General features: G+C 41.2%; 1 protein-coding gene across 3 annotated transcripts; it reads right to left on the bottom strand.

Annotated features, from left to right (window-relative positions):
• Positions 1–286: 286 nt before the first annotated feature.
• On the bottom strand, positions 287–20,581 carry esrra (estrogen-related receptor alpha). 3 transcript variants are annotated; one of them, XM_033644570.2, is made up of 8 exons: positions 20,290–20,581; positions 18,754–18,857; positions 8,571–8,954; positions 6,673–6,789; positions 6,445–6,555; positions 3,745–3,912; positions 3,015–3,284; positions 287–639 (listed from the first exon to the last, which is right to left on the bottom strand). In XM_033644570.2, exons 3-8 carry the CDS (start codon positions 8,947–8,949, stop codon positions 386–388), a joined length of 1,299 nt encoding a protein of 432 aa, XP_033500461.2. In that variant the 5' UTR covers positions 8,950–8,954; positions 18,754–18,857; positions 20,290–20,581; the 3' UTR covers positions 287–385. The 3 variants fall into 3 exon arrangements, with proteins under 3 accessions (XP_033500461.2, XP_078028479.1, XP_033500472.2); XM_078172353.1 differs by lacking the exon at positions 20,290–20,581 and adding an exon at positions 19,023–19,041; XM_033644581.2 differs by lacking the exons at positions 18,754–18,857; positions 20,290–20,581 and adding an exon at positions 15,562–15,698.
• Between the last annotated feature and the right edge of the window lie 1,298 nt (positions 20,582–21,879).

The raw sequence follows: 21,879 nt of genomic DNA, 5'->3' as shown, positions 1-21,879 counted from the left end.
TGTTTTTAAAAAGTTCAAAAGCCACGTTTGCAGTCTGTTCTCGGGTGCCGAAATGTTCTTCAGCGGTTATGCAACTGCAGATCAACGCTGTGATGAAACACACCATGAAATTAGTTGAAACTGAGAAGTAGTCTGGCGTTCATGTTAAATGTTGTCACTCTTTGATCTCGGAGCTTTTTACTGAAGCGTGGCAGTTACATCTTACTTAGGTTTTTATTTTCTCGTGTTCCTTTCATGTAGCCTATGGAAAAAGAGGGGAAAGGACCATTTTCCTCATTAATAATTCTCTAATAAAATCTTTCACTTCTCACAAATCCACTCATCCACTCTTGAAGACTAGATCTCTGTTGGGTCTTTTCTCTGCGTCCTCCTGCTGCTTGCCGCTCTAGGGAGAGTCCATCATGGCTTCCAGCATCTCCAGGAATAGTTTGTGCATCGGTACACCGCCCCGGGTCTTGATGCTGTAGAAGGTGGTGAGAGCACGACCAGCAGTCTGTCGGAGGAGGGGCAATGTTAAAAGGAGGCGTCCCGCCCGCTGGGGATCGTCTGGGCGCCGCTGACATTCCAGCTCCAGCAGGGCCTGGTGGAGGAGGTCTCGCAGCTTCTGCACAGCCTCCATGTCCTCGATGTAAACAGAGTCTGACAGAACAACAGGGGGCATACTGGTCAGGCACTGTGTAGGGAGTTTACATTTTCTCAGCTTCAGACAAAAAGCTTGTGCTGCCCAGTAACTTACCTCAAATACAAGCTAAGGGCGACCTTTATTTACAACACAAACAGTGGATCTGTAGCGCAAGCAGGACATGTTACATGATCTGCTGTTGACTGTAATCTTGAGTGAAAGGCAAGACTACATAAAGGTTATGACTGGTAACCTTGTTACGACAATTAGACGTCATATGTTTCTGCAGTGGCACATCTGCCTGCCAAAGAGTACAAGTATAAAATACATACATTTATTTAGCTATAGTCGTTGCAAAAGTATTGAAACCTCCCAAAAACAAGAAAGGCATGCGTTGCACCTAACACTGGCGATACAAAATATTTTACCTGTTGTCACTGCCTTTTGGCTGCTGACACACACAGAATCTAACTGAGATTCCACTTATAATTAGAATAATAGACTGATATGAATAAAAACGCCTCACATTAACTGACTCAATCAGAAGAGACTGGCCTGATCGGGAGGAATTTTTAATCAAACTTGATCAAACTTTAGGTGACGTAGATGCATAACATGCACAAAGAGCTGTTTCTATGCACCTCCCTCTGCTGATTTTGACACAACCATTCATAAATTCAAAAAACATTTAGCGCTCTGCTTTGTTCTTATGTGAGGGCTCTTTGATTTTGAAACAGTAGCCTTATGTAAGGTCGTTGTTACAGGCTGCAATGTGGAGAAGCTGGATATAATGATCATTCATCGCCACCAGTAGCAGTAGCTTATGCATATGAAACGTTTAGGGAAAACTGGTAAATTGTTTACCAATAGTCTGCATGCGAGGTGTTTAGGGGACACCGCTAATTTGTAGCTACGGAAAATAACCTGGTTCACACTTACGTTACTTTTCTTCTTTAAATGATTTTTTTTTCTCAATAAAGTTAGAAAAAAAACTTCCTTTGTTATATTTCCTTTAGGTTTGACACTCCACAGTGGGCGGGACCACTTTGCAGGAGTCAAAAAAAGTTGCATTCTGATTTGGGAAATGTAAACGGACATTTCAATCTGATTGAAATATTGTCCTTTTAACCACAGCTATTGTCTGCACCCCTTGAACTAATCTGTTAGTTTCCTTTTTGCTATCAATGCCACATATCATCCCATAATTGCAGACTACAAATTCAATAATTTGAATTTCACTGATCAAAAGGTGGGTTTAAAGCTCACAATAATTCTCAATTTGTGCTCTATGAGTACGACAGGAAAGCATGCATGTGCAGTAGTTGCAAGATTATTCTGTACACCTTGCTAAAACTAATGCTATCTTACTAGTGTTGTTAAAACTGTTTTAGAGAGGTGTTAAGACGTTGTTCAGACATTCACTCATATTCCAGAGACACTCTAAGGACCTTCATCTTCCATATTGTCAGACTTTTCTTGATCGTTATCGTTGAAATAAAGAGGAGCATCTTTTTGAACAACCTTCTTCCTTCTCTACAATCATCAACTGAATTATCGTTATTCAAAAAACAACTTCTTAGTCTAGAACTCATTGTTTAATTTTATTCAATCATGCAATCTTCGTCTTTATCTTTTTCTTTTATGTATGATTGTTGTTATTTAATAGGGGAGGTATCTTCATGAGCCATTTTTGGCTTCAATGTTCTCACTTTTAATTTCTTTTTCCTGTATTTTCTGTACATGTACGTGCAAATAATGTAAACTAAACTGAACAAATTCAGCTGTTTGGTCATTTTAGTGGCTGAGGTAGATGGTGCTGCTGAACTGCGCCGTGTCATGATGAGATTTTATCAATGATACTGCATATTAGAAACACCTCTCAGTGTAACACATGCCTGCAAAAATGATCATCAAGTTTCACCTCTCTGAAACAGTTTTAACAAGATTATAACCTTCATTACAGGACTACTGTGCTAGACTGTATTAGTTTTAGCTATTAAATGCCTAAAAATATTCCTAATAAAGCAGTTTTTCATATGAATAACTCAGTTATGTGCAAGGTCCCAAGGAATTTCCTAGCAGGGGTGGTGAGCACTGCCCCTTTATAAGCCTAATATTATATTTCATAAAAATGTAATAATCTCCTCTGACCTCAGCAGGCAAGGTGGCTCGACTACAAAAGGCTGCAGAAAACTAATACTACCATAAGAGAGCACTTTTCAGTTTGATAGAAGTTTCGGTTTAGTCTAATTACTGCTACTGATCACACATCATTAAGTATGGCACTGTTAATAGTTCTATTCCAATAGTTTGATACCAGCTTTATGAGATTAATTTGCCCACAAAATCTATCTGTCTTCATTAACTTTACAACGACACAAGTATTAAGTACCTGAGTTAGTGAGTGCGATGGCTTTTAGCATGACAAATTCCTCCCGGTCCATGTTTAGCGCCCGGAAGCGGCGAGCAAGTTGACTAATTGCTGCATTTAGCTCTGTCAGTCCAGCGACACGTGACATCTCCTCATCAAGGACAAAATCCTCTGCGAACACCACCTCGTCCTCGCAGCCGAGCGAGCGGTACGCTACGCCGAGCACCAGCACTTCCAGCCACACCGACTGCAGCACAGACATCTGGTCTGCTAGGGACAGCGACAGGAAGCCTGCAGAGAGACAGACAGAGAGGGGCATTTAAATGCAGAGGAGGCAAACAGGAAATAGGTTCACAGTTTTGCTGTCAGCAGACACAGTGTGCACTGCTCTCATGTCTTTATAATAGCTAAACAAATAGGCTGCATACTGTAGGCAGCTGGTGGCCTGACTCTAGCTTGTGAGGCAGTTAATGCTGCATCAGTTCAGAAATTTGGTTTTACCTATTAACTTTGTTGTACCTATCAATTTCAGCCATTAGCATCAGGCTCACACAGGCCATTTGTAATGCTAAGTATCCTTCTGGGTGTACTCTTGTTCTGTAAAATAAACCCAAAAGTCATGGTTTGAGTGAAACATGACGCAGCACAACGCAGGTTAGTCCATCAGATTGGATAACTACATCTGTTCCACTGTCGCACCCGTGCTATCACTGCCTCTCCTCCCCTGATTTATCCTCTCCACATCTCTTACCAGGAATGTGTTTGGCCCAGCCAATGATAACGACCAGCTCCCGGTCGGCAAGGTCACACAGGGTGGTGAGCGTGCGCTGGGCTGTGTCAGGCTGCAGAGGGTCGGGCATGGCGAATAACTTCTCTGGCTCGGCCACTAGAAGGTGGGACACAATGATGTTGGAGGAACCTAAGTCACAAAGGAGACACGACAGAACAGATTATTATGATGCACAGATAAAGACCAACAGATACATTTTGCTGTACATAACATGCTGCTCTGTACTGGTGTTACCTGTACCACATTCCACACTATATTCATGCTGCAAGTTTCCATATTCCTATTTTAAATGTAGGCTTTAGACCTGCCACTGACTTTCTATTAACAGATTCTAATTAAGAGTACAACTGAGAGTTTTTGCTTTAAACTAGCTCAGATCCTCAGCCAGATTTATGACAATCAAGAGCTCCAAGGAAAGATTTAGGACTTGCACTGAGCCATTTATTTGACAGCAGAGGGCACTGTGTTCTAAACAATTCCAATGGGTTTGAAGTGTTTCATGTGTTGTTTGTGTGCCTTGGGCAGCTTGTCTTTCACCGACCCCAGCACGGCGCCCATTTTTGAGACAAGCAGTCCGAGCTCCTTGATTTAAAAGAGAAGGAAAAGGTTAAACTCTGAGCAGATGAACTCTCTGCGTCTGAATCAGAAAGGTGCAGGAGGGGCCTCCCAGCTGGACTGCTGCTGCCGACGACGACCCCAAGCTTAGTTGTTTGTTGTCGATTACTGTGTTTTTAATTGCCTGGACATTGCTGCTGTTGGGAGTTACATGTAGCTTGCCAGCACACAATCAATTGACAGTTCATAATGTGTTGCCTGGCAACAACACGATGCCTTTTGCTGCTGCTGCTGGTGCCAAAAAGACAAACTTATTCTCAGATGTTAATGACCAATAGCAAACATAGTAGAGCCCTGCTTCCACACAAAAGACTGACAGGAAAAATGTGTTATTTTACTGTGTTGTATTAATGAAGAGATGCAGGAGCAAAATTACATTGTATTTATATATTTTACTTATAATCTCAGAACATGCGTTGTTTGTTTTTCTATAGTTGTTTAGTTTTGTAACTCTGTCTTTTAATGCACTGATCAGGTGTAACACTCCTAATTTTGTTGTTTTCTGTACACTGACAATAAAAGGCTTTCTATTTCGTTCTCCATCCATCCCTCTCTTTTTCAGCTGCCAAGACACTTATTCACGCCTTCATCACTTCCAGACTTCACTACTGCAATACTCTCCTCTGCGGTTCATCATCCAAAACACTCAACAAACTACAATATATCCAGAATTCAGCTGCTTGCCTTCTCACACACTCCCGCACCCGTGACAACATTATCACCGCCCTTCATAACCTACACTGGCTCCCCATCCCTCAGTGTATCCACTTCAAACTCCTCATCATCACCTATAAAGCTCTCCACAACCTTGCTGCTCCCGGCCTCTGGAACTCACTCCCTAGAGAGATCAGAGACTGCCCCTCACTCTCCAGCTTCAAGAAATCTCTCAAAACACTCCCTTTTGGACTGAAATCGCTGGCATTTTTGAATTTGTTTTTTCTAACCAAAATAACCTTGAATTTTGAATTCATGTACCTGATTAGACTGGAAGAACTCCAATGGAGGAAAAAGGATTAATATCTGCTAAGAATACACCGAAACCTTTGGTTCTGGCATTCATGTGGATACCACCTGTCATGTTCCACACACTCAAACACTGTTGCAGACCAAGTACCCCCCCCTCATGGCAACAGTACTCCCAAATGGCAGTGGCCTCCCAGCAGGATAATGCACCATGCCACACTGCAAACATTGCTCAGGAATGACCCAAGGAATGTGACAGAGACCTCAAAGTGTCAACCTGGTGTCCAAATTCCCAAGATCCCAATCTGAATGAGCATCTGTGGCACGTGCCGTGACTCCACCTCACAACCCACTGGACTAAATGGATCTGCCGCCAACGCACTGGTGCCAGACACCGCAGGACACCCAGACATCCTGTGTCCATGCCTCGATAGGTCAGAGCCAAGCCCGATTCAAGGAGGCCCCACCTTGGATTAGGGGTACATCTGGGGTACCGGCACATCACATGAATCCTTAAGCAGACTGTGACCTGGGGAATTTAGAAGCCAGGTCGAAACCTTGAGCTTTTTGTCATGCTCCACAGGCCATTTGTAAACTGTTCTGCTGCCATTGGGGAGTACTGTGGGTACTTGGTCTGCAACAGTGTTTGAGTGGGTGGAGCATGTCAGGTGGTATCCACATGAATGCCAGAACCAAAGGCTTCCCAGCAGAACAATGCATTGGAACAAAATAATCAAAGTTATTCATTTCACCTGTCAGTGGTTTTAATGGTTTGGCTGATCGGTGTATTATTGGTGGCATTTAAGAAATCCCTGACCAAAAAATGGCTGAAAAAAGAAATACCTAGTATTGACGAAAGGATTGACTTGGTATATTTTTTCAGCTTTTTCAGCTTGTTACAGTAAAGTGTGTTGGTCCTTTAGCTCTGGCTGATAGTTATCATTTGATTGTTAAACAAAAAGCCATGTTACTGAGCATTTTCATCTCATTTGCACAAACTGATTATCGTGGAAGTAGTACTACACTTGCCTGTTGCCTGTTGTAGAACAAAAACTAATAACAAGACACAAATATAAATCCCACCTTTCTCCTCCTTTGTCAGTGATAGAGGGGCACTCTGGTATGTTGCATTCTCCACTTCTGGGCGTCTTTTGTACTTCTGCCTTCCACCTCTGACCCTGTCGAGGCGAACTCCTACATTGGGACAAACACAGAATAAACATATGCCACATTTAAAAGCTTGGTGCAAAGACCCTTCAGATGTAATATCAAAGAGTGGCTGCAGAGCTTCTGCACACCAGGAACACTCACCCTCTTTCAGCATGCCCACTTTGAGGCACTTGGTGAAGCGGCATGCCTGACAAGCCTTTCTGCGCCTCTTGGTGATCTCACACTCGTTAGATGCTGGACAGCTGTATTCAATGTTACCTTTATGTAAGAACAGAAAACGATTTTACATTTCAGACTAAGAAATACAAATATGAATGAAAACCACCATCTTTTATTTCTTAAATCTTTCTGATCTAAACATCCCACAAGCTGACCTGCCCGTCACATTTCCCAACACAAATACAGTGAAACAACTGCGGTGTGTTCATGGCTTTCGTTTAACAGACCAGTATGAGCTGGATGGAGTTGCTGAGACATGTTAAGGAGTAACACCATTAGTAGTTACTTAGTAGATTAGGGATGCCCAAAGCTGTTCCAAATTGGTACTGGTATTGTGATCCTTTGTTAATTGTTATGCCCTAAACTCTAGCTATATCATCCCTAATACAGGTGTAATAAAAATCCTGCTGCGCAATATATCATGTATTTGATTAAATCATCATCATGATGCTAAGTTGCACGATAAATACATCGTGGAAAAAATGTACTCAGGATAAGAACAATAACTTTATTCACACCTGCCATCGGGGTCTGAGATTAACACCTGCCAAGCTTGAAATGTGGTAAATTATCCGTTTGGCGGGTAACTCTCAAAACGCTGTCTGCCACAATGGTGGGTAAATGTCTGTACCAAAATAGTCATGTAATAAAAAGTTATGCTGAGTCTCTACCGTGTTTTGGTGTCGGTCATTACTTCCTGTTCTTTCAGTACAACATTTTAATAATACCATGCTAAAATCATAACAATATCCCATATATTTTATAAAGGCAGATTATCAGTTAACTCAATGATATTCTTGCACATTCACTCCCCAGTACATGTTGCTTTACTGCAGCATTTTTATTATTTAAATACTGGAGTTATACCCTATATGCATACGTTTTGGCCAGTAAATATTAACATGATTGGACTGATATACCTTTAATTCTTTATTCGGTGGATAGGCTATTTAATGTTTGGGGTCTATGCTAGCCGTGTACATATTAAAGCAGAAAGACATAGGAACTGTGTAGCTAATACACACACTTTTTTTTAAAATTACTATCTGTACTACTGACATCTATTTCTTAATAGTTTTAACTAGTTTAACGTATTGCTCTTATGTTTGAAAGTTATATTAAAGCCTTTCACCCTTTAAAACCTGAGCAAAGTGGCTTGATTTCTTTTAAAAACATGGGAAGAAGGCAATGAGCAATGAAAGAAGAAATGTTCCAAAAAAATAGGGAGAAAATAAGTGAAAAGAGAAAATTAAATACAAGAAAATTAGTTAAAACTAAAAAAAAAAAACTAAATAAAAAAAATTTTAAAAAAAAGTTAAAAACAAACAAACAAGGAAATGACCTTCATAGAGTGCTTAAAAGTTATAATATTTTGTAATAATAATAATAGTATATAGTTTTTTTCCTAGGTTTTTTTTTTTCCTATTTTTTTTTTTTTTAATAATTTTCTAAATCTGTTTTTTTCCTGCAATTTGTGGGACATGCTAATTGCCTTTTTTCCCGTGTTTTTGAAAGAAATTGCATCAATGTGCTCAGGGTTCAAAGATTTAAATACTTGCGAAAGGCGTCTAAAAGCAGCACAAGAAAAGTGATGCTCCAAGTTTCAAAGGGTAAATATTGCTAAAAGGGATAATTTTCTAAAATATTATTTGCTGAATTCATTTCTCATAAGGTGTAGGTTAACAGCGGTCAGCATCGTACAAAAGGCTCCACATTTAACATGAATTAAACGCTCCAAATGTAAAACCTGTCAGGGGAAAACAACAACTGTTCTCTACGTGTTGGCTATGCAAACACTTAACTCCCCCCACAACACGCACCTTGGATGGTTCTCTTGAAGAACGCTTTGCAGGCCTCACATGACGCCACGCCGTAGTGGTAACCCGAGGCCACATCCCCACATACTAAACACAGCCTCTTGGGTAGCGTGCTCAGGGCGTACTTGCACCGCCCTGCTCCATTTCCAGTGGAGCCCTCCTCTGCCACATCCCCGGATTCCTCTTTGAAGTGGCAACGCAGAGCCGGCGTATAGAGTGGCGGGGAATAACGTTTAACAACGTCTCCTCTGGTTCCTCCGCCTCCACTTTGAGAGGAGTCCGAGGAGGCACCGCCAGGACTGATCCGACCTCCCCCACCTCCCTCTGGACTGCTCGGTTCTGCCTTTATGTAGACATCTGACCGACGCTGACTGGAAGACATGATGTCTAGAGGGGTAAAAAACAAACATAGTCAATAAGAGTATAAAACCTTTTACCTCACATCTTTGGCTTTTAAGCTACTGTCATGCCACCTGGGAAAAAAAAGGACCAAAACCTGGATTAGAAGATCATGATCCGTTGTCGTTGCAGAAAGCATGGACAGTTAAAAGCACCTGGATTTTTCATTGTCAGCATGTAGAGCTCCAAAGCATAGTTGATTAATCTATTAGCTGATTGGCAGAAAATTAATTGCCAACTATTCTAATAATCGAATAATTGTTTTAGTAATTTTTAAGCAAAAAGCCAAACTATGCTGGTTTTATGCTTCTTAAATGTGAGAATTTGATGCTTTTTTGTCAGACATGACAATACACTGAATATCTTCTGATTTTCAGACTGTTGGTCGGATAAAACAAACCATTTAAAGACATCACCTTGGGCTCTGGGAAATTACACAGCATGTTTCACTATATCTGAAATTTTACTGACAAAACAATTCATCAAAAACATAATGGGCAGATTTATCAGTAGTGAAAATAATTATAGGTCGCAGGCCTATCAGCATGCTAACATGACAAAAGGCCTGCTTGTTCTCTCTCTTGTTGTTTAGCACTTAGTTCCCGTCTTGTCTGTGTCATTTTCAGTTAAGCTTTTAAGCCATCAAAAACACCTCAGATTCACTGCTAAAATAAAACCACACAGTCCTTAAATCATTCCCACTGTGTGAAGCCTTTGTCTGTGACATTACTAGACGTGAAAATAGCCAAGGTGACTGGATGAAGGTCGCCATGCTCATAAACAGTGGGCGCTCTTCCCTATGCAGACACATAACTTATGTTCCTGTATGGCAGTCAGAGTACTGCGGCAACCTGCTCGCCTGCCAAAGGCCGTCTATAGTTCTCAATTTAATCACAGAAACAGACATGGTAAATATGTCAAGCTTGCGATAAAATGAAATACGTTTAGAAATCCAAACCCAGGCACAAAGCAGGCACAAGTCCAAAATTACCGTTAATATATATATTGAAAATGCGTGGCACAATTTCAGAATTGCGAGGGACAGAGGACGTTTCTGATCAGCCACTTTCCCATCAAAGATGTTCATTATTTAATCTATTAGTAAATCACTGCAATTTCCTAATTTCAGTCTACCTTAAGAGTTACAACACCACCACCTCCATACTCCTAAAAAAACATCCTTTCCTCACAGTTTCTGGCCCACATGTTTACTTCGGGAGAGGTAAGAACATTATGACAATTAGAAAAAGAGATTTAATTTCTTCAGTTAATCTATCGTCATGACCCTCCACGGCCAAATGCATTATGGATGGTTAGACTGCCAAGAGTAACTTTGTTTCATGCTTTTAAGATGCGACTGAACTTCCTGTACTTAGTTTTAACCACTGACAGTAAATAAAGATTGACGTCATGACAGCTCCCAAACGTGAAGCCAGAATGTCTCAATCATCCCCTGGTGACTGGCCGCGGTATAGTTCGACTCCCCAGCCCCTCCATGTTAGTGGATGGGACATTAGCCGAGCCAAACCAAAAACTCAAAGTACACCTCAAATATATTTTATTTCAGGTGGTTCCTACTAGGGATTAGGGCTGTCAACGAATATTCTAAATTCGAATTTAAATTTGAAAAAAAAAAAGGACCTTCGAATGTGAAAATTGATATTTGATTGTGGAGAAAAAAAAACACACCACGCAGCTGTCCTCTTTGCAAGTGGGCGTTGGCCTGGGCCGCTGCACTGAACACACTGCATGACGGGTCAGAAAGGGGGGGCGAGCAAGAGGTCCGCAGTCGATTATAACGTAATGTTATAGTTGTTTTATGTGTTTTAATGTGTAGGTATGTAAATGTTTTCATAGACGTTTATGCTGAAATAAAAATACCTACAAGTACTTATGTTTCCTTGTATTAATACATATACAAGTATGTTTCCTTGTACTAGTTTGCCCTCTTGTGGACATGATGCGAAGAAAAAAAATTGGAATGGTTCGAACCTATGAGTTATTTTTAGAAGGAATATTCAAACGTCATTTTTGAGTAATTTTTACAGCCCTAATAGGGATGCACCGATCCGATATCTGAAACGAATATCGGCCCCAAAATCATCAAAATTGATGGATAGGTTATCGGAAAATGCAACCTATACCTGAGGCGATCCTTTCCCTTTAAATCTATTGCGACGAGAGCTACATCATACGTCATGGAGCGAAGGAGAGAATCTGCTGTGTGGAGGTATTTCACACTATTTCAACTGCTGTTGCACAATTGTTTATTTTTGTTAGGAATAAATAGTTCATCATTGCATTAATCTGTTTCATCTTGCTTCATTTGATCTTAGGAAAGAACTGTGTAGTCATCAATGCCTGATGCCTCTAGTCTTTTCTGTTCTACATGTAAAGGTATATAGCTTTTTAGGTCAACCATGGTATCAGATCGGTATCAGGTATTGGCTGATACTCAAAGCCACAGTATCATGATCGGTGTCAAAACGGAAAAAGCTGGATTGGTGCATCTCTAGGTCCTACCACACTGATGTACGTTCCACCATTGACAACCATGATTTACAGCTGTGTGTGCCTAGCGCTGCGCTCGCTATAAATGGTGCTGCTAGCAACTGGTCGGACGGCGAGAATTCAATAGAGTGCGCCAGGGATGACGTTTTTCTGTAGGCTGATGCAGAAGTTAGCGTTGCCTTGGTTTCCCTTGACAAAAAGCCTGTGGGACTTTTCCATTGGATTTTGGATTTTCGCAGAAAGTAAGCTCTGTGGCAAACAAATATTTATGACATTTACACATTTTGTTCAGCAAGATAATCTTCACAAATGAACACAACTTTCATGATTTTTGAAGCCTCAATGCAATCGCCAAAAGAGCTAACATTATAAACACACTACACCACAGTTGCATGACTTAACGTCACCACCACAGAGAGGCTGTAAAGCCATGGTCAGCCTGATGACTTTCTGTAGTCTCCTTAAGCTACTTGTTAGCAATCAATGTTTTAAACTGAACAAAACCTTCAACATTCACGAGGGTATTTACTGATGTATTTTATGTCGTAAAACAAAACGTGAAAGTCTCATCAGCTTGCGTTAACCCAAACCCATTCAAAAAAAAAAAAAAAAAAAAAACATTAACTTTTAGACGAGGGAACCAGGAGTGCTCAAAGCTAACTCATTTCAGGTTTTTAGCACTTTATACCCTGGAGATAGCGACTATCCAGACTCTGGCTCCAACTGACGTCACCAGCGCTAGATATTTTAGCTTAATTTTTGTACAATGGGAGAAAGTAGAGACACTTTGTCCACCTTTATATACAGTCATTTGTTATAATGCCAAATATCAGAATTCTTAATATTGATCATACATTACATCTATGACAAATAAGATCTCTTTGAAATTAAATGCATTAACATTATATTGGCATCTGTGTCAGGAGTTCTTTTTAAGAAACCTAACATACAACTGGCTGAATATTTGTGTGAGCAAAGTGACCACCACTTTCCCCTACCTAAATGATGGTAATTAATTCAGAACAAAGGTGTACCACTCCTGTAATTACCCCCCTGCAAGGCGACCCCATCAGTACACTGTAAAGCCAAACAAAGACTAATTATCCATGTTTCATTATACAGTCTGAAATTAGTAAATGACAATAGAAATGTAGACTGGCTAAATTGACTTAATCAGCAGTACTCCAGGGTTTAAAAAATGGGTAAAAAAAAAAAAGGGGTCAACAAAGGGACAGGAATTGTAGGTGTGAGCCATGTGTCTCTAGGCATCAACTCATCAGAGGATAAATTAATGCAGAGCCTTCCTCCAATGATTGTGCTCCTAATAGATAACTGTGTGAGGACAATCTCTGCAGCCTAAATAGCCCTCAATCCAGTTCAGACGTGAAAGTGACTGCTAACACACTGCTATTACAAACCCATTTTTCCTCCTCTATCAGCCGGGCTGATAATCCATTTGAGGCCTGTATATTTACTAAGTTTTGCAATATTTAAAAAGCATTGCTGATGGCTGGTTCAGTGCTCCAATCTCTCACCCCGCCCACAATGACAACATTACATGCAGCTGTATGTTCTGTACACACTGGTATGGGTTACTGACATGATTAAATACATTTGCGGGTGTTAGGCTGTTGGTATTTACTTTATGGTACATACTGTACTTTATGACTACAAGAATATCTGTCAGCAATCTGTGTTTTTATGTCTGTACATGCCAATCTGCAGGACTCTATGTTATATATTACTAATTTGTAGATATGATGAACAGGCCTCTACAACTTAACATCCAGATACACTACTCATCACTACTCGTCTCTTAGAAGAACAATTTATCTGTCCCTTTTGCCTCTATCTGTCAGGCAGAGCATGAAAATGTGACTTCAAGGTATTCAAAATGGTTCAATATCAGGCGCATAAACTGGTTCAAGACCCACTGAGACATAGGAACAGGAAGGAGCCTCTCATTGCATTGATGCTATCATCCATTTCCTGTGTGTCCACAAACAAAATCTCACAGAGTGTATGTGATTTACATATACACAATACAATATGCAATAAAGGGAAGTATAGCTCTAGATTAAGACTTTTTACATAAAGACACAAGAACTTATTGCTTGATCCAAATATCACAAATCAGTCAAGCCAGTCTGCCCTCCGTTCAGGACTCCTCCACAGTCAGGATATGGGTAGGTGACATCACTGAAGACCATCAAACCCTGGGCACAACCTGTTCCTACTTCTCCCCTCTGGTAGGCGCTACACAACAATATACGTCAGGGATACTTGACTTGCTTCGCTCAGGGGCCACTTTTGCAGAACGACACGAGGCAACAGTCCAGTTCATAAACAAAAGTTAATAATTAATATGTAAATGATTAGCCTGGATCTTTGCCGGGGCATTCTGGGGATCCTTCCCTGGCATTGTTTTACACACAAACTCTATTTTAATGTATTTCAATGCACTCTGGCACCTTATTTACATTAAAAGTCCTCCCAAAAAATTATACTTCTCATACTTCTACAGCGGTCTGATGCATTTTGTTTTTCTGTTTAGTTTTGTGACCTGTCTTTTCCTTCCATTTCTCTCTATATTTCTGTCCATATTTGTACTTTGAGATTTAAACTTTTTGTGCCCAAGACGCACCAAAGTGCAAGCAAAAAATCTCAAGGCACACCTATAGTTATATCTGTGCACAATAGCCTCTATAAAGTGTCACTTATCACGATTTAAAAGCGTGTTTTTATTGTCTAATATTAAATAACAGTTGACAACCAACCACTACTCATGAAATATTCTGTAATAAAATGATTTAAGAATTAATTTTAAACTTTTTAAAACTGCACCCAGGCACCAATAACACATCCATTTTGACAGGAAATAATGTAAGATAATATGTAATTCCCTCACGCTAACGGTGACAAATAGGTTCCCCGTGAAGGATTTTAAAATAAATTAAATTACATTTTTAAAGGTAGAGTTTGCCTCTTTACAGTCAATTAAAATTTAATTCATAACTTTTTGTATAGGCCAACTTGAATACTGCAATAATAATGTGTGGCTGTCACAAAATCCCGCGGCACACCTGGATTTGCATCATGGCACACACATTTGAGAGCCACTGCTTTGTACTGTTGTATCCACCTACCTCAGGTATATAAAGCAAACTTTTACATTAATCATCCCATATTTATTCCAGCACCATCTGCACAAATTTACTGTGTCAGTGCTTAGTATGTATATCTGGGGATACTTTTTTACACATCTTTATATCTGTATATGGTAGTCAAATGTTTATCTTTGCTTTGTAAACCTTTTTGTCCTTGTTTCACCTGTATGTCTAGATTCTTTATATGTGTGCACATACTTGGCCATTAAAGCTGATTCTGATTCTCAATGCAAACCCCCAGTATGCCTTTATCGTATTTATTGCCCCAGCTGATAATCCAATCCTGTAGTAGCTGGCAGTCCACACTTTCCTTTGGAGTTTGCCCCCTCTGGACCTGATTGTGGCTCTGTTTGGCAAGCAGCGAGGGGGTCACTGCAAACCTTTGCTTGTTTAAAGTTTAGCTCACTTGGGGCTGAGTTTACAAGCTCAATGCCAATCACTACTCCACATCAGGAGTAGTATATGATCCCAGATAACCTACAATGTGTTTCAGTTTTGCTCAGACTCTAAGCAGACCAACAAGTATCCTTCTGTACCATGTGCACCGCTGGCCAGCTCGACATCTGCTTTGGGAAATGAGGAACATCGGGTCCAGTGCAGAAAATGCCCCAAAGCAAGCGATAATAGCTGTGTTGTTACAACTCGTTTCATCAAAGCAGATAAAACAGTGCCTACAGTAAACTGAGGTGGGCTTAAATGCTTTGTTATCTCTGTCACTCACCATAGAAACGTGTCGTGTGTACTGTAAACTAGTGTACCCGCATGCTGTGAGTGGCGTTAGCATTAGCTTCGACAACGGCTAACGGTTAACTGCAGGTTAGCTAACTAAGCTAGCAGCAGCTAGCGTTAATCCCGACTCTCCTGCTGGGGCCGAGGTTTATTTTTGTCACTCTAACCCGCAGTAGGCTGCATCTTACCTGATAGCGGTGACTAGTACAGCACTTAAGTCCCCCCTCGGTGTGATATCATGGCAGAGGTTTGTCAGAAAATCGGTTTCCAGACTGCCCAGCGGCTGCTAGCTTAGCGTGTGTTGTCGGCTGTGTGTGTGGCGATGGGCCGGGCTACACTCGGCTCTCTAACAGCTGGTGGATGGTAATGGTTAAAGCTCAAACACATTAGGGCAAGGGACACTCTGGAGACAGGTTGATACTGCTGTCCTACAAACAGCTTTTACATTTATTAAACTAAATGTTGGTTATTCATTTTTTACATTGTCAGAAATTAAGTTATCTTAGAATAAACCCCTTTAGATGTTTTTAAGGGAGGGTCCCAAACGACCACTCAAATGAAAAGTACAAAAGACACAATGACAAAACAATCTAGAAAACAAGACAAAAAGGAACAAACCCAATATAAATAAAAAGAGAAATGATTAATCTATTGATAAAGGTACAGTGATAGCATTATTATAAACAGGCGATTTACAATTAACCCTGTTACAGGTCAGATGGAGCCCGAAACATAAAAACCTACTCCCAACTTCCTTAGATAAGACAATGAAGACAATAAAAAGACTTGTCTTAATAAAGAGAATTGTCTTCCTTAGACAATAAAGAGGCAGTGGCGCCCCCAACAAGGGGCCATGGCCCCCTGATACAATTGCTGGCCCCTCCACTTGCCCCTCGTGCTGAAGATCATTGAATATAATATAATAGAGTTTGAATGAGCGTTCACACCACTCCAAACGAACCGAACTATCCGTGGAAGCAGACCAGGGTTCGTTTAAAGCAGACCAAATAGCGCCAGCGGGAATGCGTCCTAAAGTACGAACGTGGAATAGGGGTGACAGAGTGGTCTCGCCTTTAAGCCGCCACAGGAGGTACTAACAGCGCTGAAACGTTGTCTATATACACAACAGCCAACAAGACAGGACGGGTGTGACGTTTTGACAACGTGAGAGATTTAAAAAGCAGCTGTTTGCAGTTAGCAGCTAACTCAAACAAGAAGAACAGCTATAAATGTCCGGAAATTGGGACAACAATGAGGTTTGAGAGCTCCTTACCCTCCGAGCAGAGGACGAGATCAGCCGCCATATAACAGAGATGGTAAATTATTGTTTTTGTTTGTAAAGTGGTGCCAAATGTTTTATGTTATGCCCGTCACGCCTCTTTTGATTCCGCGATGCCAGCATGCAGTCTATAATCACACGCTGGAGCAGCATGATGCAGACGTCATATGGATCGGTTTAAAAATACAAAGGAGGCATAAAGAAGGGACTTCTTAGCAGCCCTATCACGCAATCCCTGTTTAAAAAGGGCTATAGAGTTTTCTGAGTGTCATAACCCCCACAAAATCACTCATTTTCACTATCAGGATTTCGGTCCAACAAAATTTGGAAAGTCCAGAGGAGCCGCAAGATTAAATCATTTTATCCCCATTCAAGGTAGCAAAGCGCTAAACCGGAAGTAGCCAGCTTGGCCAGCAGAAGTCTCTAGTGTTCTTGCTCTATGGGCCCCAGGATGCGAAAGCAGCACTGATCATCTGGGTAACGTCATACCACAGACATACCGATTTTTTGGCTTCATGTGCCACTGAGCAACTTTCAAAGGGATGAACTGGGTCCTTCCTCCATGTCTCTTAATACATTCATGAACTGGAAGCTGACATTACTGTATTTAAGAGGCTGTGGTGTGCTACTTGTTTAGGCTAGGTGTTGGTATCTTGTAAAACTAGACAATCTAAGGCATGCATCGGTACCAACCATGTTGGCATAGCTTGTTGTGCAAGGAGTGAAGTGATGCTCCAAATTTAGGCAAAATTTTGGCAAACAAAAGACCTGACATGGCCATTTTCAAAGGGGTCCCTTAAACTCTCACCTCAAGACGTGAATGAAAATGGGTTCTATGGGTACCCACCAATCTCCCCTAAACTCCTTCAAATTAAAGCTGTATACATTTTTGTATATTATAACTATCCTGTATACTAAAACAGCATAATCGAGTTCCTGAAATCCAGTTATGCCTTGTGGTTTTGGTGTGCCGCCCCAAGATTTTCGGCCCCATGTGGCCACCCCTATGAAAAATTTCTGGGGGCGCCACTGTAGAGAGCCTTAGTGAATAATCTGATGTATAAGGGACATCAATGGTTTTAGACAACAGGAACAGTTAAACTTAATGCATTTAAAAACAAACTGACATGTTATATCTTAAGAGAGCCATCTGAGTGAATCTAACACTGTCCAATGGGATGTAAAAAAAGGGCTTGAACACCATATTCATGAGGATAAGAGGTGACTTTGGGTAATTACCTTCAGTCCTAATTATAAACTCAATATCGGTCTATAATAACCTGATTGACAAGGTCAGAAATTAACTTACTATCGGTGTATTAGCCATGAAGCCTTGACTCATGTCAGCTGACAGAATACAAAAAAGATTCCTAATGATGAATGACTGGCAAGTGGTATTCATTTAATTGGTGTGCAAATTAGGAAATTCTAGACATCTGGCTTTGTATTGTGACACAAATTTTGATTCTGCTCTACATAAATGGCTGCAGAGAGCTTTTTATTTAATTCCAGGCTGCTTACAACATCCAAAAAACAAAGAAATGTAAAGTTATGACGTCATTGAGCTCCTGTGACTGACACTTGATTGCTCCTCTCTCCTCATGCAGAAATTTGGACGTTCTTGTTTTGACTTAAGCCAAGGGCGTAGGGTTCAGGGAATAGGTTTTGGGGTCCCCTACGTGCCCCAATGAAATCTAACCCCATGTCCTAAGCGTAGAAATCCCGTCTCCACTTTCCCCTCCTGAACTACTTGGCCCTCATTTGTCCTTTTTAAGTTTGCAGTGCAATCACAGCTGACCCTTTCAACATGCCCTATGAGTCGCTTGATTGCAACAGAAAACGCCCTGTGCTACCACTAGCCTCTATTTTGAATGTGAAATGAGAGGCCTTCAAAGTCACTCTCTATTGTCTTTTTGTTGCCGTATTTCTCCCTTCACATTTTTCGCTATAAATGTGTTTTCTAAAAGAAGACGTTACCATTGCCAACTGAAAAGCCATCCCAGCCCCTCAAGAATAAACTTACAAGAATACAAAACAGACAGAACTGTAGTCGAAGAATGTAGCACATTATTTCGTAAAAGGTGAGGTGAAAACATATTACCTGGTTGCTGAGAAGTAGTTTGAAGCCTATATATTTTGTGACTCCCAGTGGTAGCTCAATGAAGTGCTGTCACTTTGGGTTGAAGTCTGCAGTTATCAGGACACCTGCAAAGTAAGCAAAGGCGTTTCAGTGCCGTCACAGAACTTACAGCCGAGTCACTTTTCATCAGCACAGTGTCAGGACGTACTGTACAGCCTCATGATGTCAAAGAACTGGCTGTACGCATGATTAAAAGCATCTAAACAGTGACAATCTTCACATGTACCGACCTCTATATTGGCGATAGTTTAGTTTCCTCTGTCGTAAGTCGCATGTGTGCGGTTATAACACTGACTTTTCCTTCCTGAAATACATATTCCACTGTATCTATCCTGATTTCTACACACTGCACAAGTACCCTCCCCCTTGCGCTGCGTGACACACTCCAAAGGTCACAGTCACAGGAATGCTTGAAGGACAGACAGAGTAGAGCCAACACCTTGTCCCTCACTCACACAAAGTCATACGCTAAAGTTAGGTGATAACTCTCTGTAAATAATTAAAGAGAACACTTTTTTTGCCCAACAAAATACTTCATGAAGCATAATTTTAATTACTTTTTAAAGTGTCTATAAGCTTCTGGCTTTGGACTTTTTAAAGACATGAATTTACAAATAGAGACCTCAGTTTTGTAATAAGAGGAAACAAACTGTGATGCTCTTGTCACATTATTCGGAACTTTATTTTCCAAAAGATTATTAATTTAAATTAAAGATGTGTGTTTTTTGACTGGCATAAACACAAATGCACTTTTCCTCTACAAATGCAAAGTCAAATATCACTGCACATAAATGCATCAAAGCTTTCTTATCCCACTTTTGTTTGGGGGGGGGGGGGGGGGGGGGGTCTTTGTCACTGATAACGCATCACACCGACTGTCCATAAAACTTGAAGGTTTTAAACGCGGCGCGCTGTGGAGACGGCGAGAACAGCACCCAGGGGTGACCTTGTCTACTGATCTCGGACCGGTGAAAGGTTAATTGCCATAGTGGATTATGCTGTAAGATCAGTGACCTCAATCCCGGTCCAGCAGGCTCGGTTGGTGTCTTGCACAGTTCAGTGTGTTAAAACAGAATCACTCAGGATGGGGTTGAGATGCATAAATAAAAAAATAATTTACAGTTGAAGAAGGCTGTAGACGTACAATCATTACATCTGATCCAGCATGCATTCTGCATTTACTCAGTAAGTGAGCATGCATCACATTTATAAAGACATTGCACAGAGAGGGTTACATGCATTTGTAATTACACACTGTGAATTAGTCAGCGGGTTATTAGGAGGAAGCTTGTACTGCAACATTATTACACAATGTAGCCTACTAAATGTTTATTCAGTGGCTCGTGCCCCCTACCCCCAATAACGTGGCCACGCGAAGTTGCCAGGCGAATCGTGCATGCACATCAGGCTCCCGTTACTGACATCACCGCACATAGATTAATAATAGCCCCGGTGTGCTCTGTGTCTCTGCAGAGGACGGTGAGTAAAGCTACTTACTGGGAAATGTAAAAACATCGCAGGGTGTTTTTCTTTTTTTTTTTTAATCTGAAGTCAGTCCAGGCTTTGCGGCTGGAGAGTCCACCACAGTCGGTTTAACCGGTGTAACGGTGCTGTCCGAGCCTCGCGGGGTTCCTCACATCGCATCACTACGTTACCGGACAATAAGGTGATAACAACTAACCGGCGACACACTGTCTTGTCCGCCTGTTCGGTTCCGTACACTGGTGTTATAAATTCAGCTGAGGTTGTAGTTGGACAGCGAGACTTCACGAAGGGACACCTTGTTTCCGGTTTAAAAAGCGTTTCACAATAAAATGCAGAATCCGGTTTATTACCAAGCAGGTTTTTCGCATACAGGGGCGTTGCTTTGGAGTATTGGTGTATAACATAGACTAAAATAAAGAAGAGAAATTTACAATAAAAGCGAGTATTGCAAAAAAAAAAAAGAAAAGAAAAAGAAAGAAAAAAAATCAAGAGACACAGATAGTCTATGCAATAGAAGAAAAATACAATAAAAAAAGTAAAATATTTTAAGCTGTGCAGTTATTCAGCAGTAGTAGTTGTGCAGAAATTTGCAAAATATTGTCCAAGGCATGGATGTGTCATTAAACAGGCCTACTAGGCACAGGCCCAGGAGCCCATTTTGTGCCCCTTTGCATCTCTTTGTGGTCCTTTTGAGGTCTCTTCCTGGTCGGTACCCATGAAGGGATTACTGAACAGGCCTACTAGGCACAGGCCCAGGGGCCCAAAATGTGACCTTCATCTGCAAAATGTCACTTAAATTAACAGGTACAGACAGCGGCGGATTATCAGACAGTGCATGGGCTCAGATATGAAAAAGGCCACCTTCCTCTCTTACATCTGAGCAAGACACACACTTTATGGTTGTTTAGTTTTGTTTTGTATTGTTGTTTTCTTTTTTTTTTTTCTCCTTCTTCTTCTCCTCCTCCTTGTATTGTTGTTTTCAACTCAGTCTCACTCCAAAGTTGTCGGAATCTGGCGCTCGGGCAGCGAGTCGAAAAAAGCTGTCCTTTCACATCGGCATGGCCGCTGGTCGCTGTTATGATTTAATGCCGCCCGACAGCGTCAGAGGGATATGTGGCAGGACAAGAACAAAAGTTAAGGTGTCAGAAGTCTGAGTAAGGCGGGAGGAAGGGGTTGTGGATGGGTCCAACGACCATCGACTAGAAAACGCACAATGCATGTAACAGGCAGAACATGACACAGCGTCATTGCACGTCGTATCTGGCTGTGGAAAGTCCATGACCAAACGCCAAGGTGTGACAAGGTCGTACTCGTCGTGCTCTTTGTACTCGTAATGCATCTTCTTGTGGTTTTGTATCTCTTTGTAGTTGTTGAAATTGTAGTTGAGTGTCTCTTCCTGGTCAGTATGTGTTTATTTGAGTGATATTTTGCAGGTGAAGGCCATGAGGCCTGCCTTACACTTTGGGCCCCTGTGCCTGGTAGGCCTGTTCAGTCAGTATATGGAATCCACATCTCAGAGGAGCTCTTGTGGTCCATGAACAACAAGGCAGTGATGATGAAGGTCCGGCAGTGACTCCACTTTCTGTGAATTCTCAGTAAAAA

This window comes from Epinephelus lanceolatus, chromosome 11, assembly GCF_041903045.1.
Source record: "Epinephelus lanceolatus isolate andai-2023 chromosome 11, ASM4190304v1, whole genome shotgun sequence".
NCBI classification, from domain to species: domain Eukaryota; kingdom Metazoa; phylum Chordata; class Actinopteri; order Perciformes; family Serranidae; genus Epinephelus; species Epinephelus lanceolatus.
The sequence above is the reverse complement of the archived record's forward strand: the minus strand, read 5'-3'. Positions and strand labels throughout refer to the sequence as shown.

Bases quoted from the DNA above. Each gene is read 5' to 3' on its own strand.
- esrra (XM_033644570.2), bottom strand. From the start codon at position 8,949: ATGTCTTCCAGTCAGCGTCGGTCAGATGTCTACATAAAGGCAGAACCG. The intron at 6,790-8,570 runs GTGCGTGTTGTG...TCTTACATAAAG, and splicing joins CTTCAAGAGAACCATCCAAG to GTAACATTGAATACAGCTGT. The intron at 640-3,014 runs GTACTTAATACT...TTGTTCTGTCAG, and splicing joins CATCGCACTCACTAACTCAG to ACTCTGTTTACATCGAGGAC.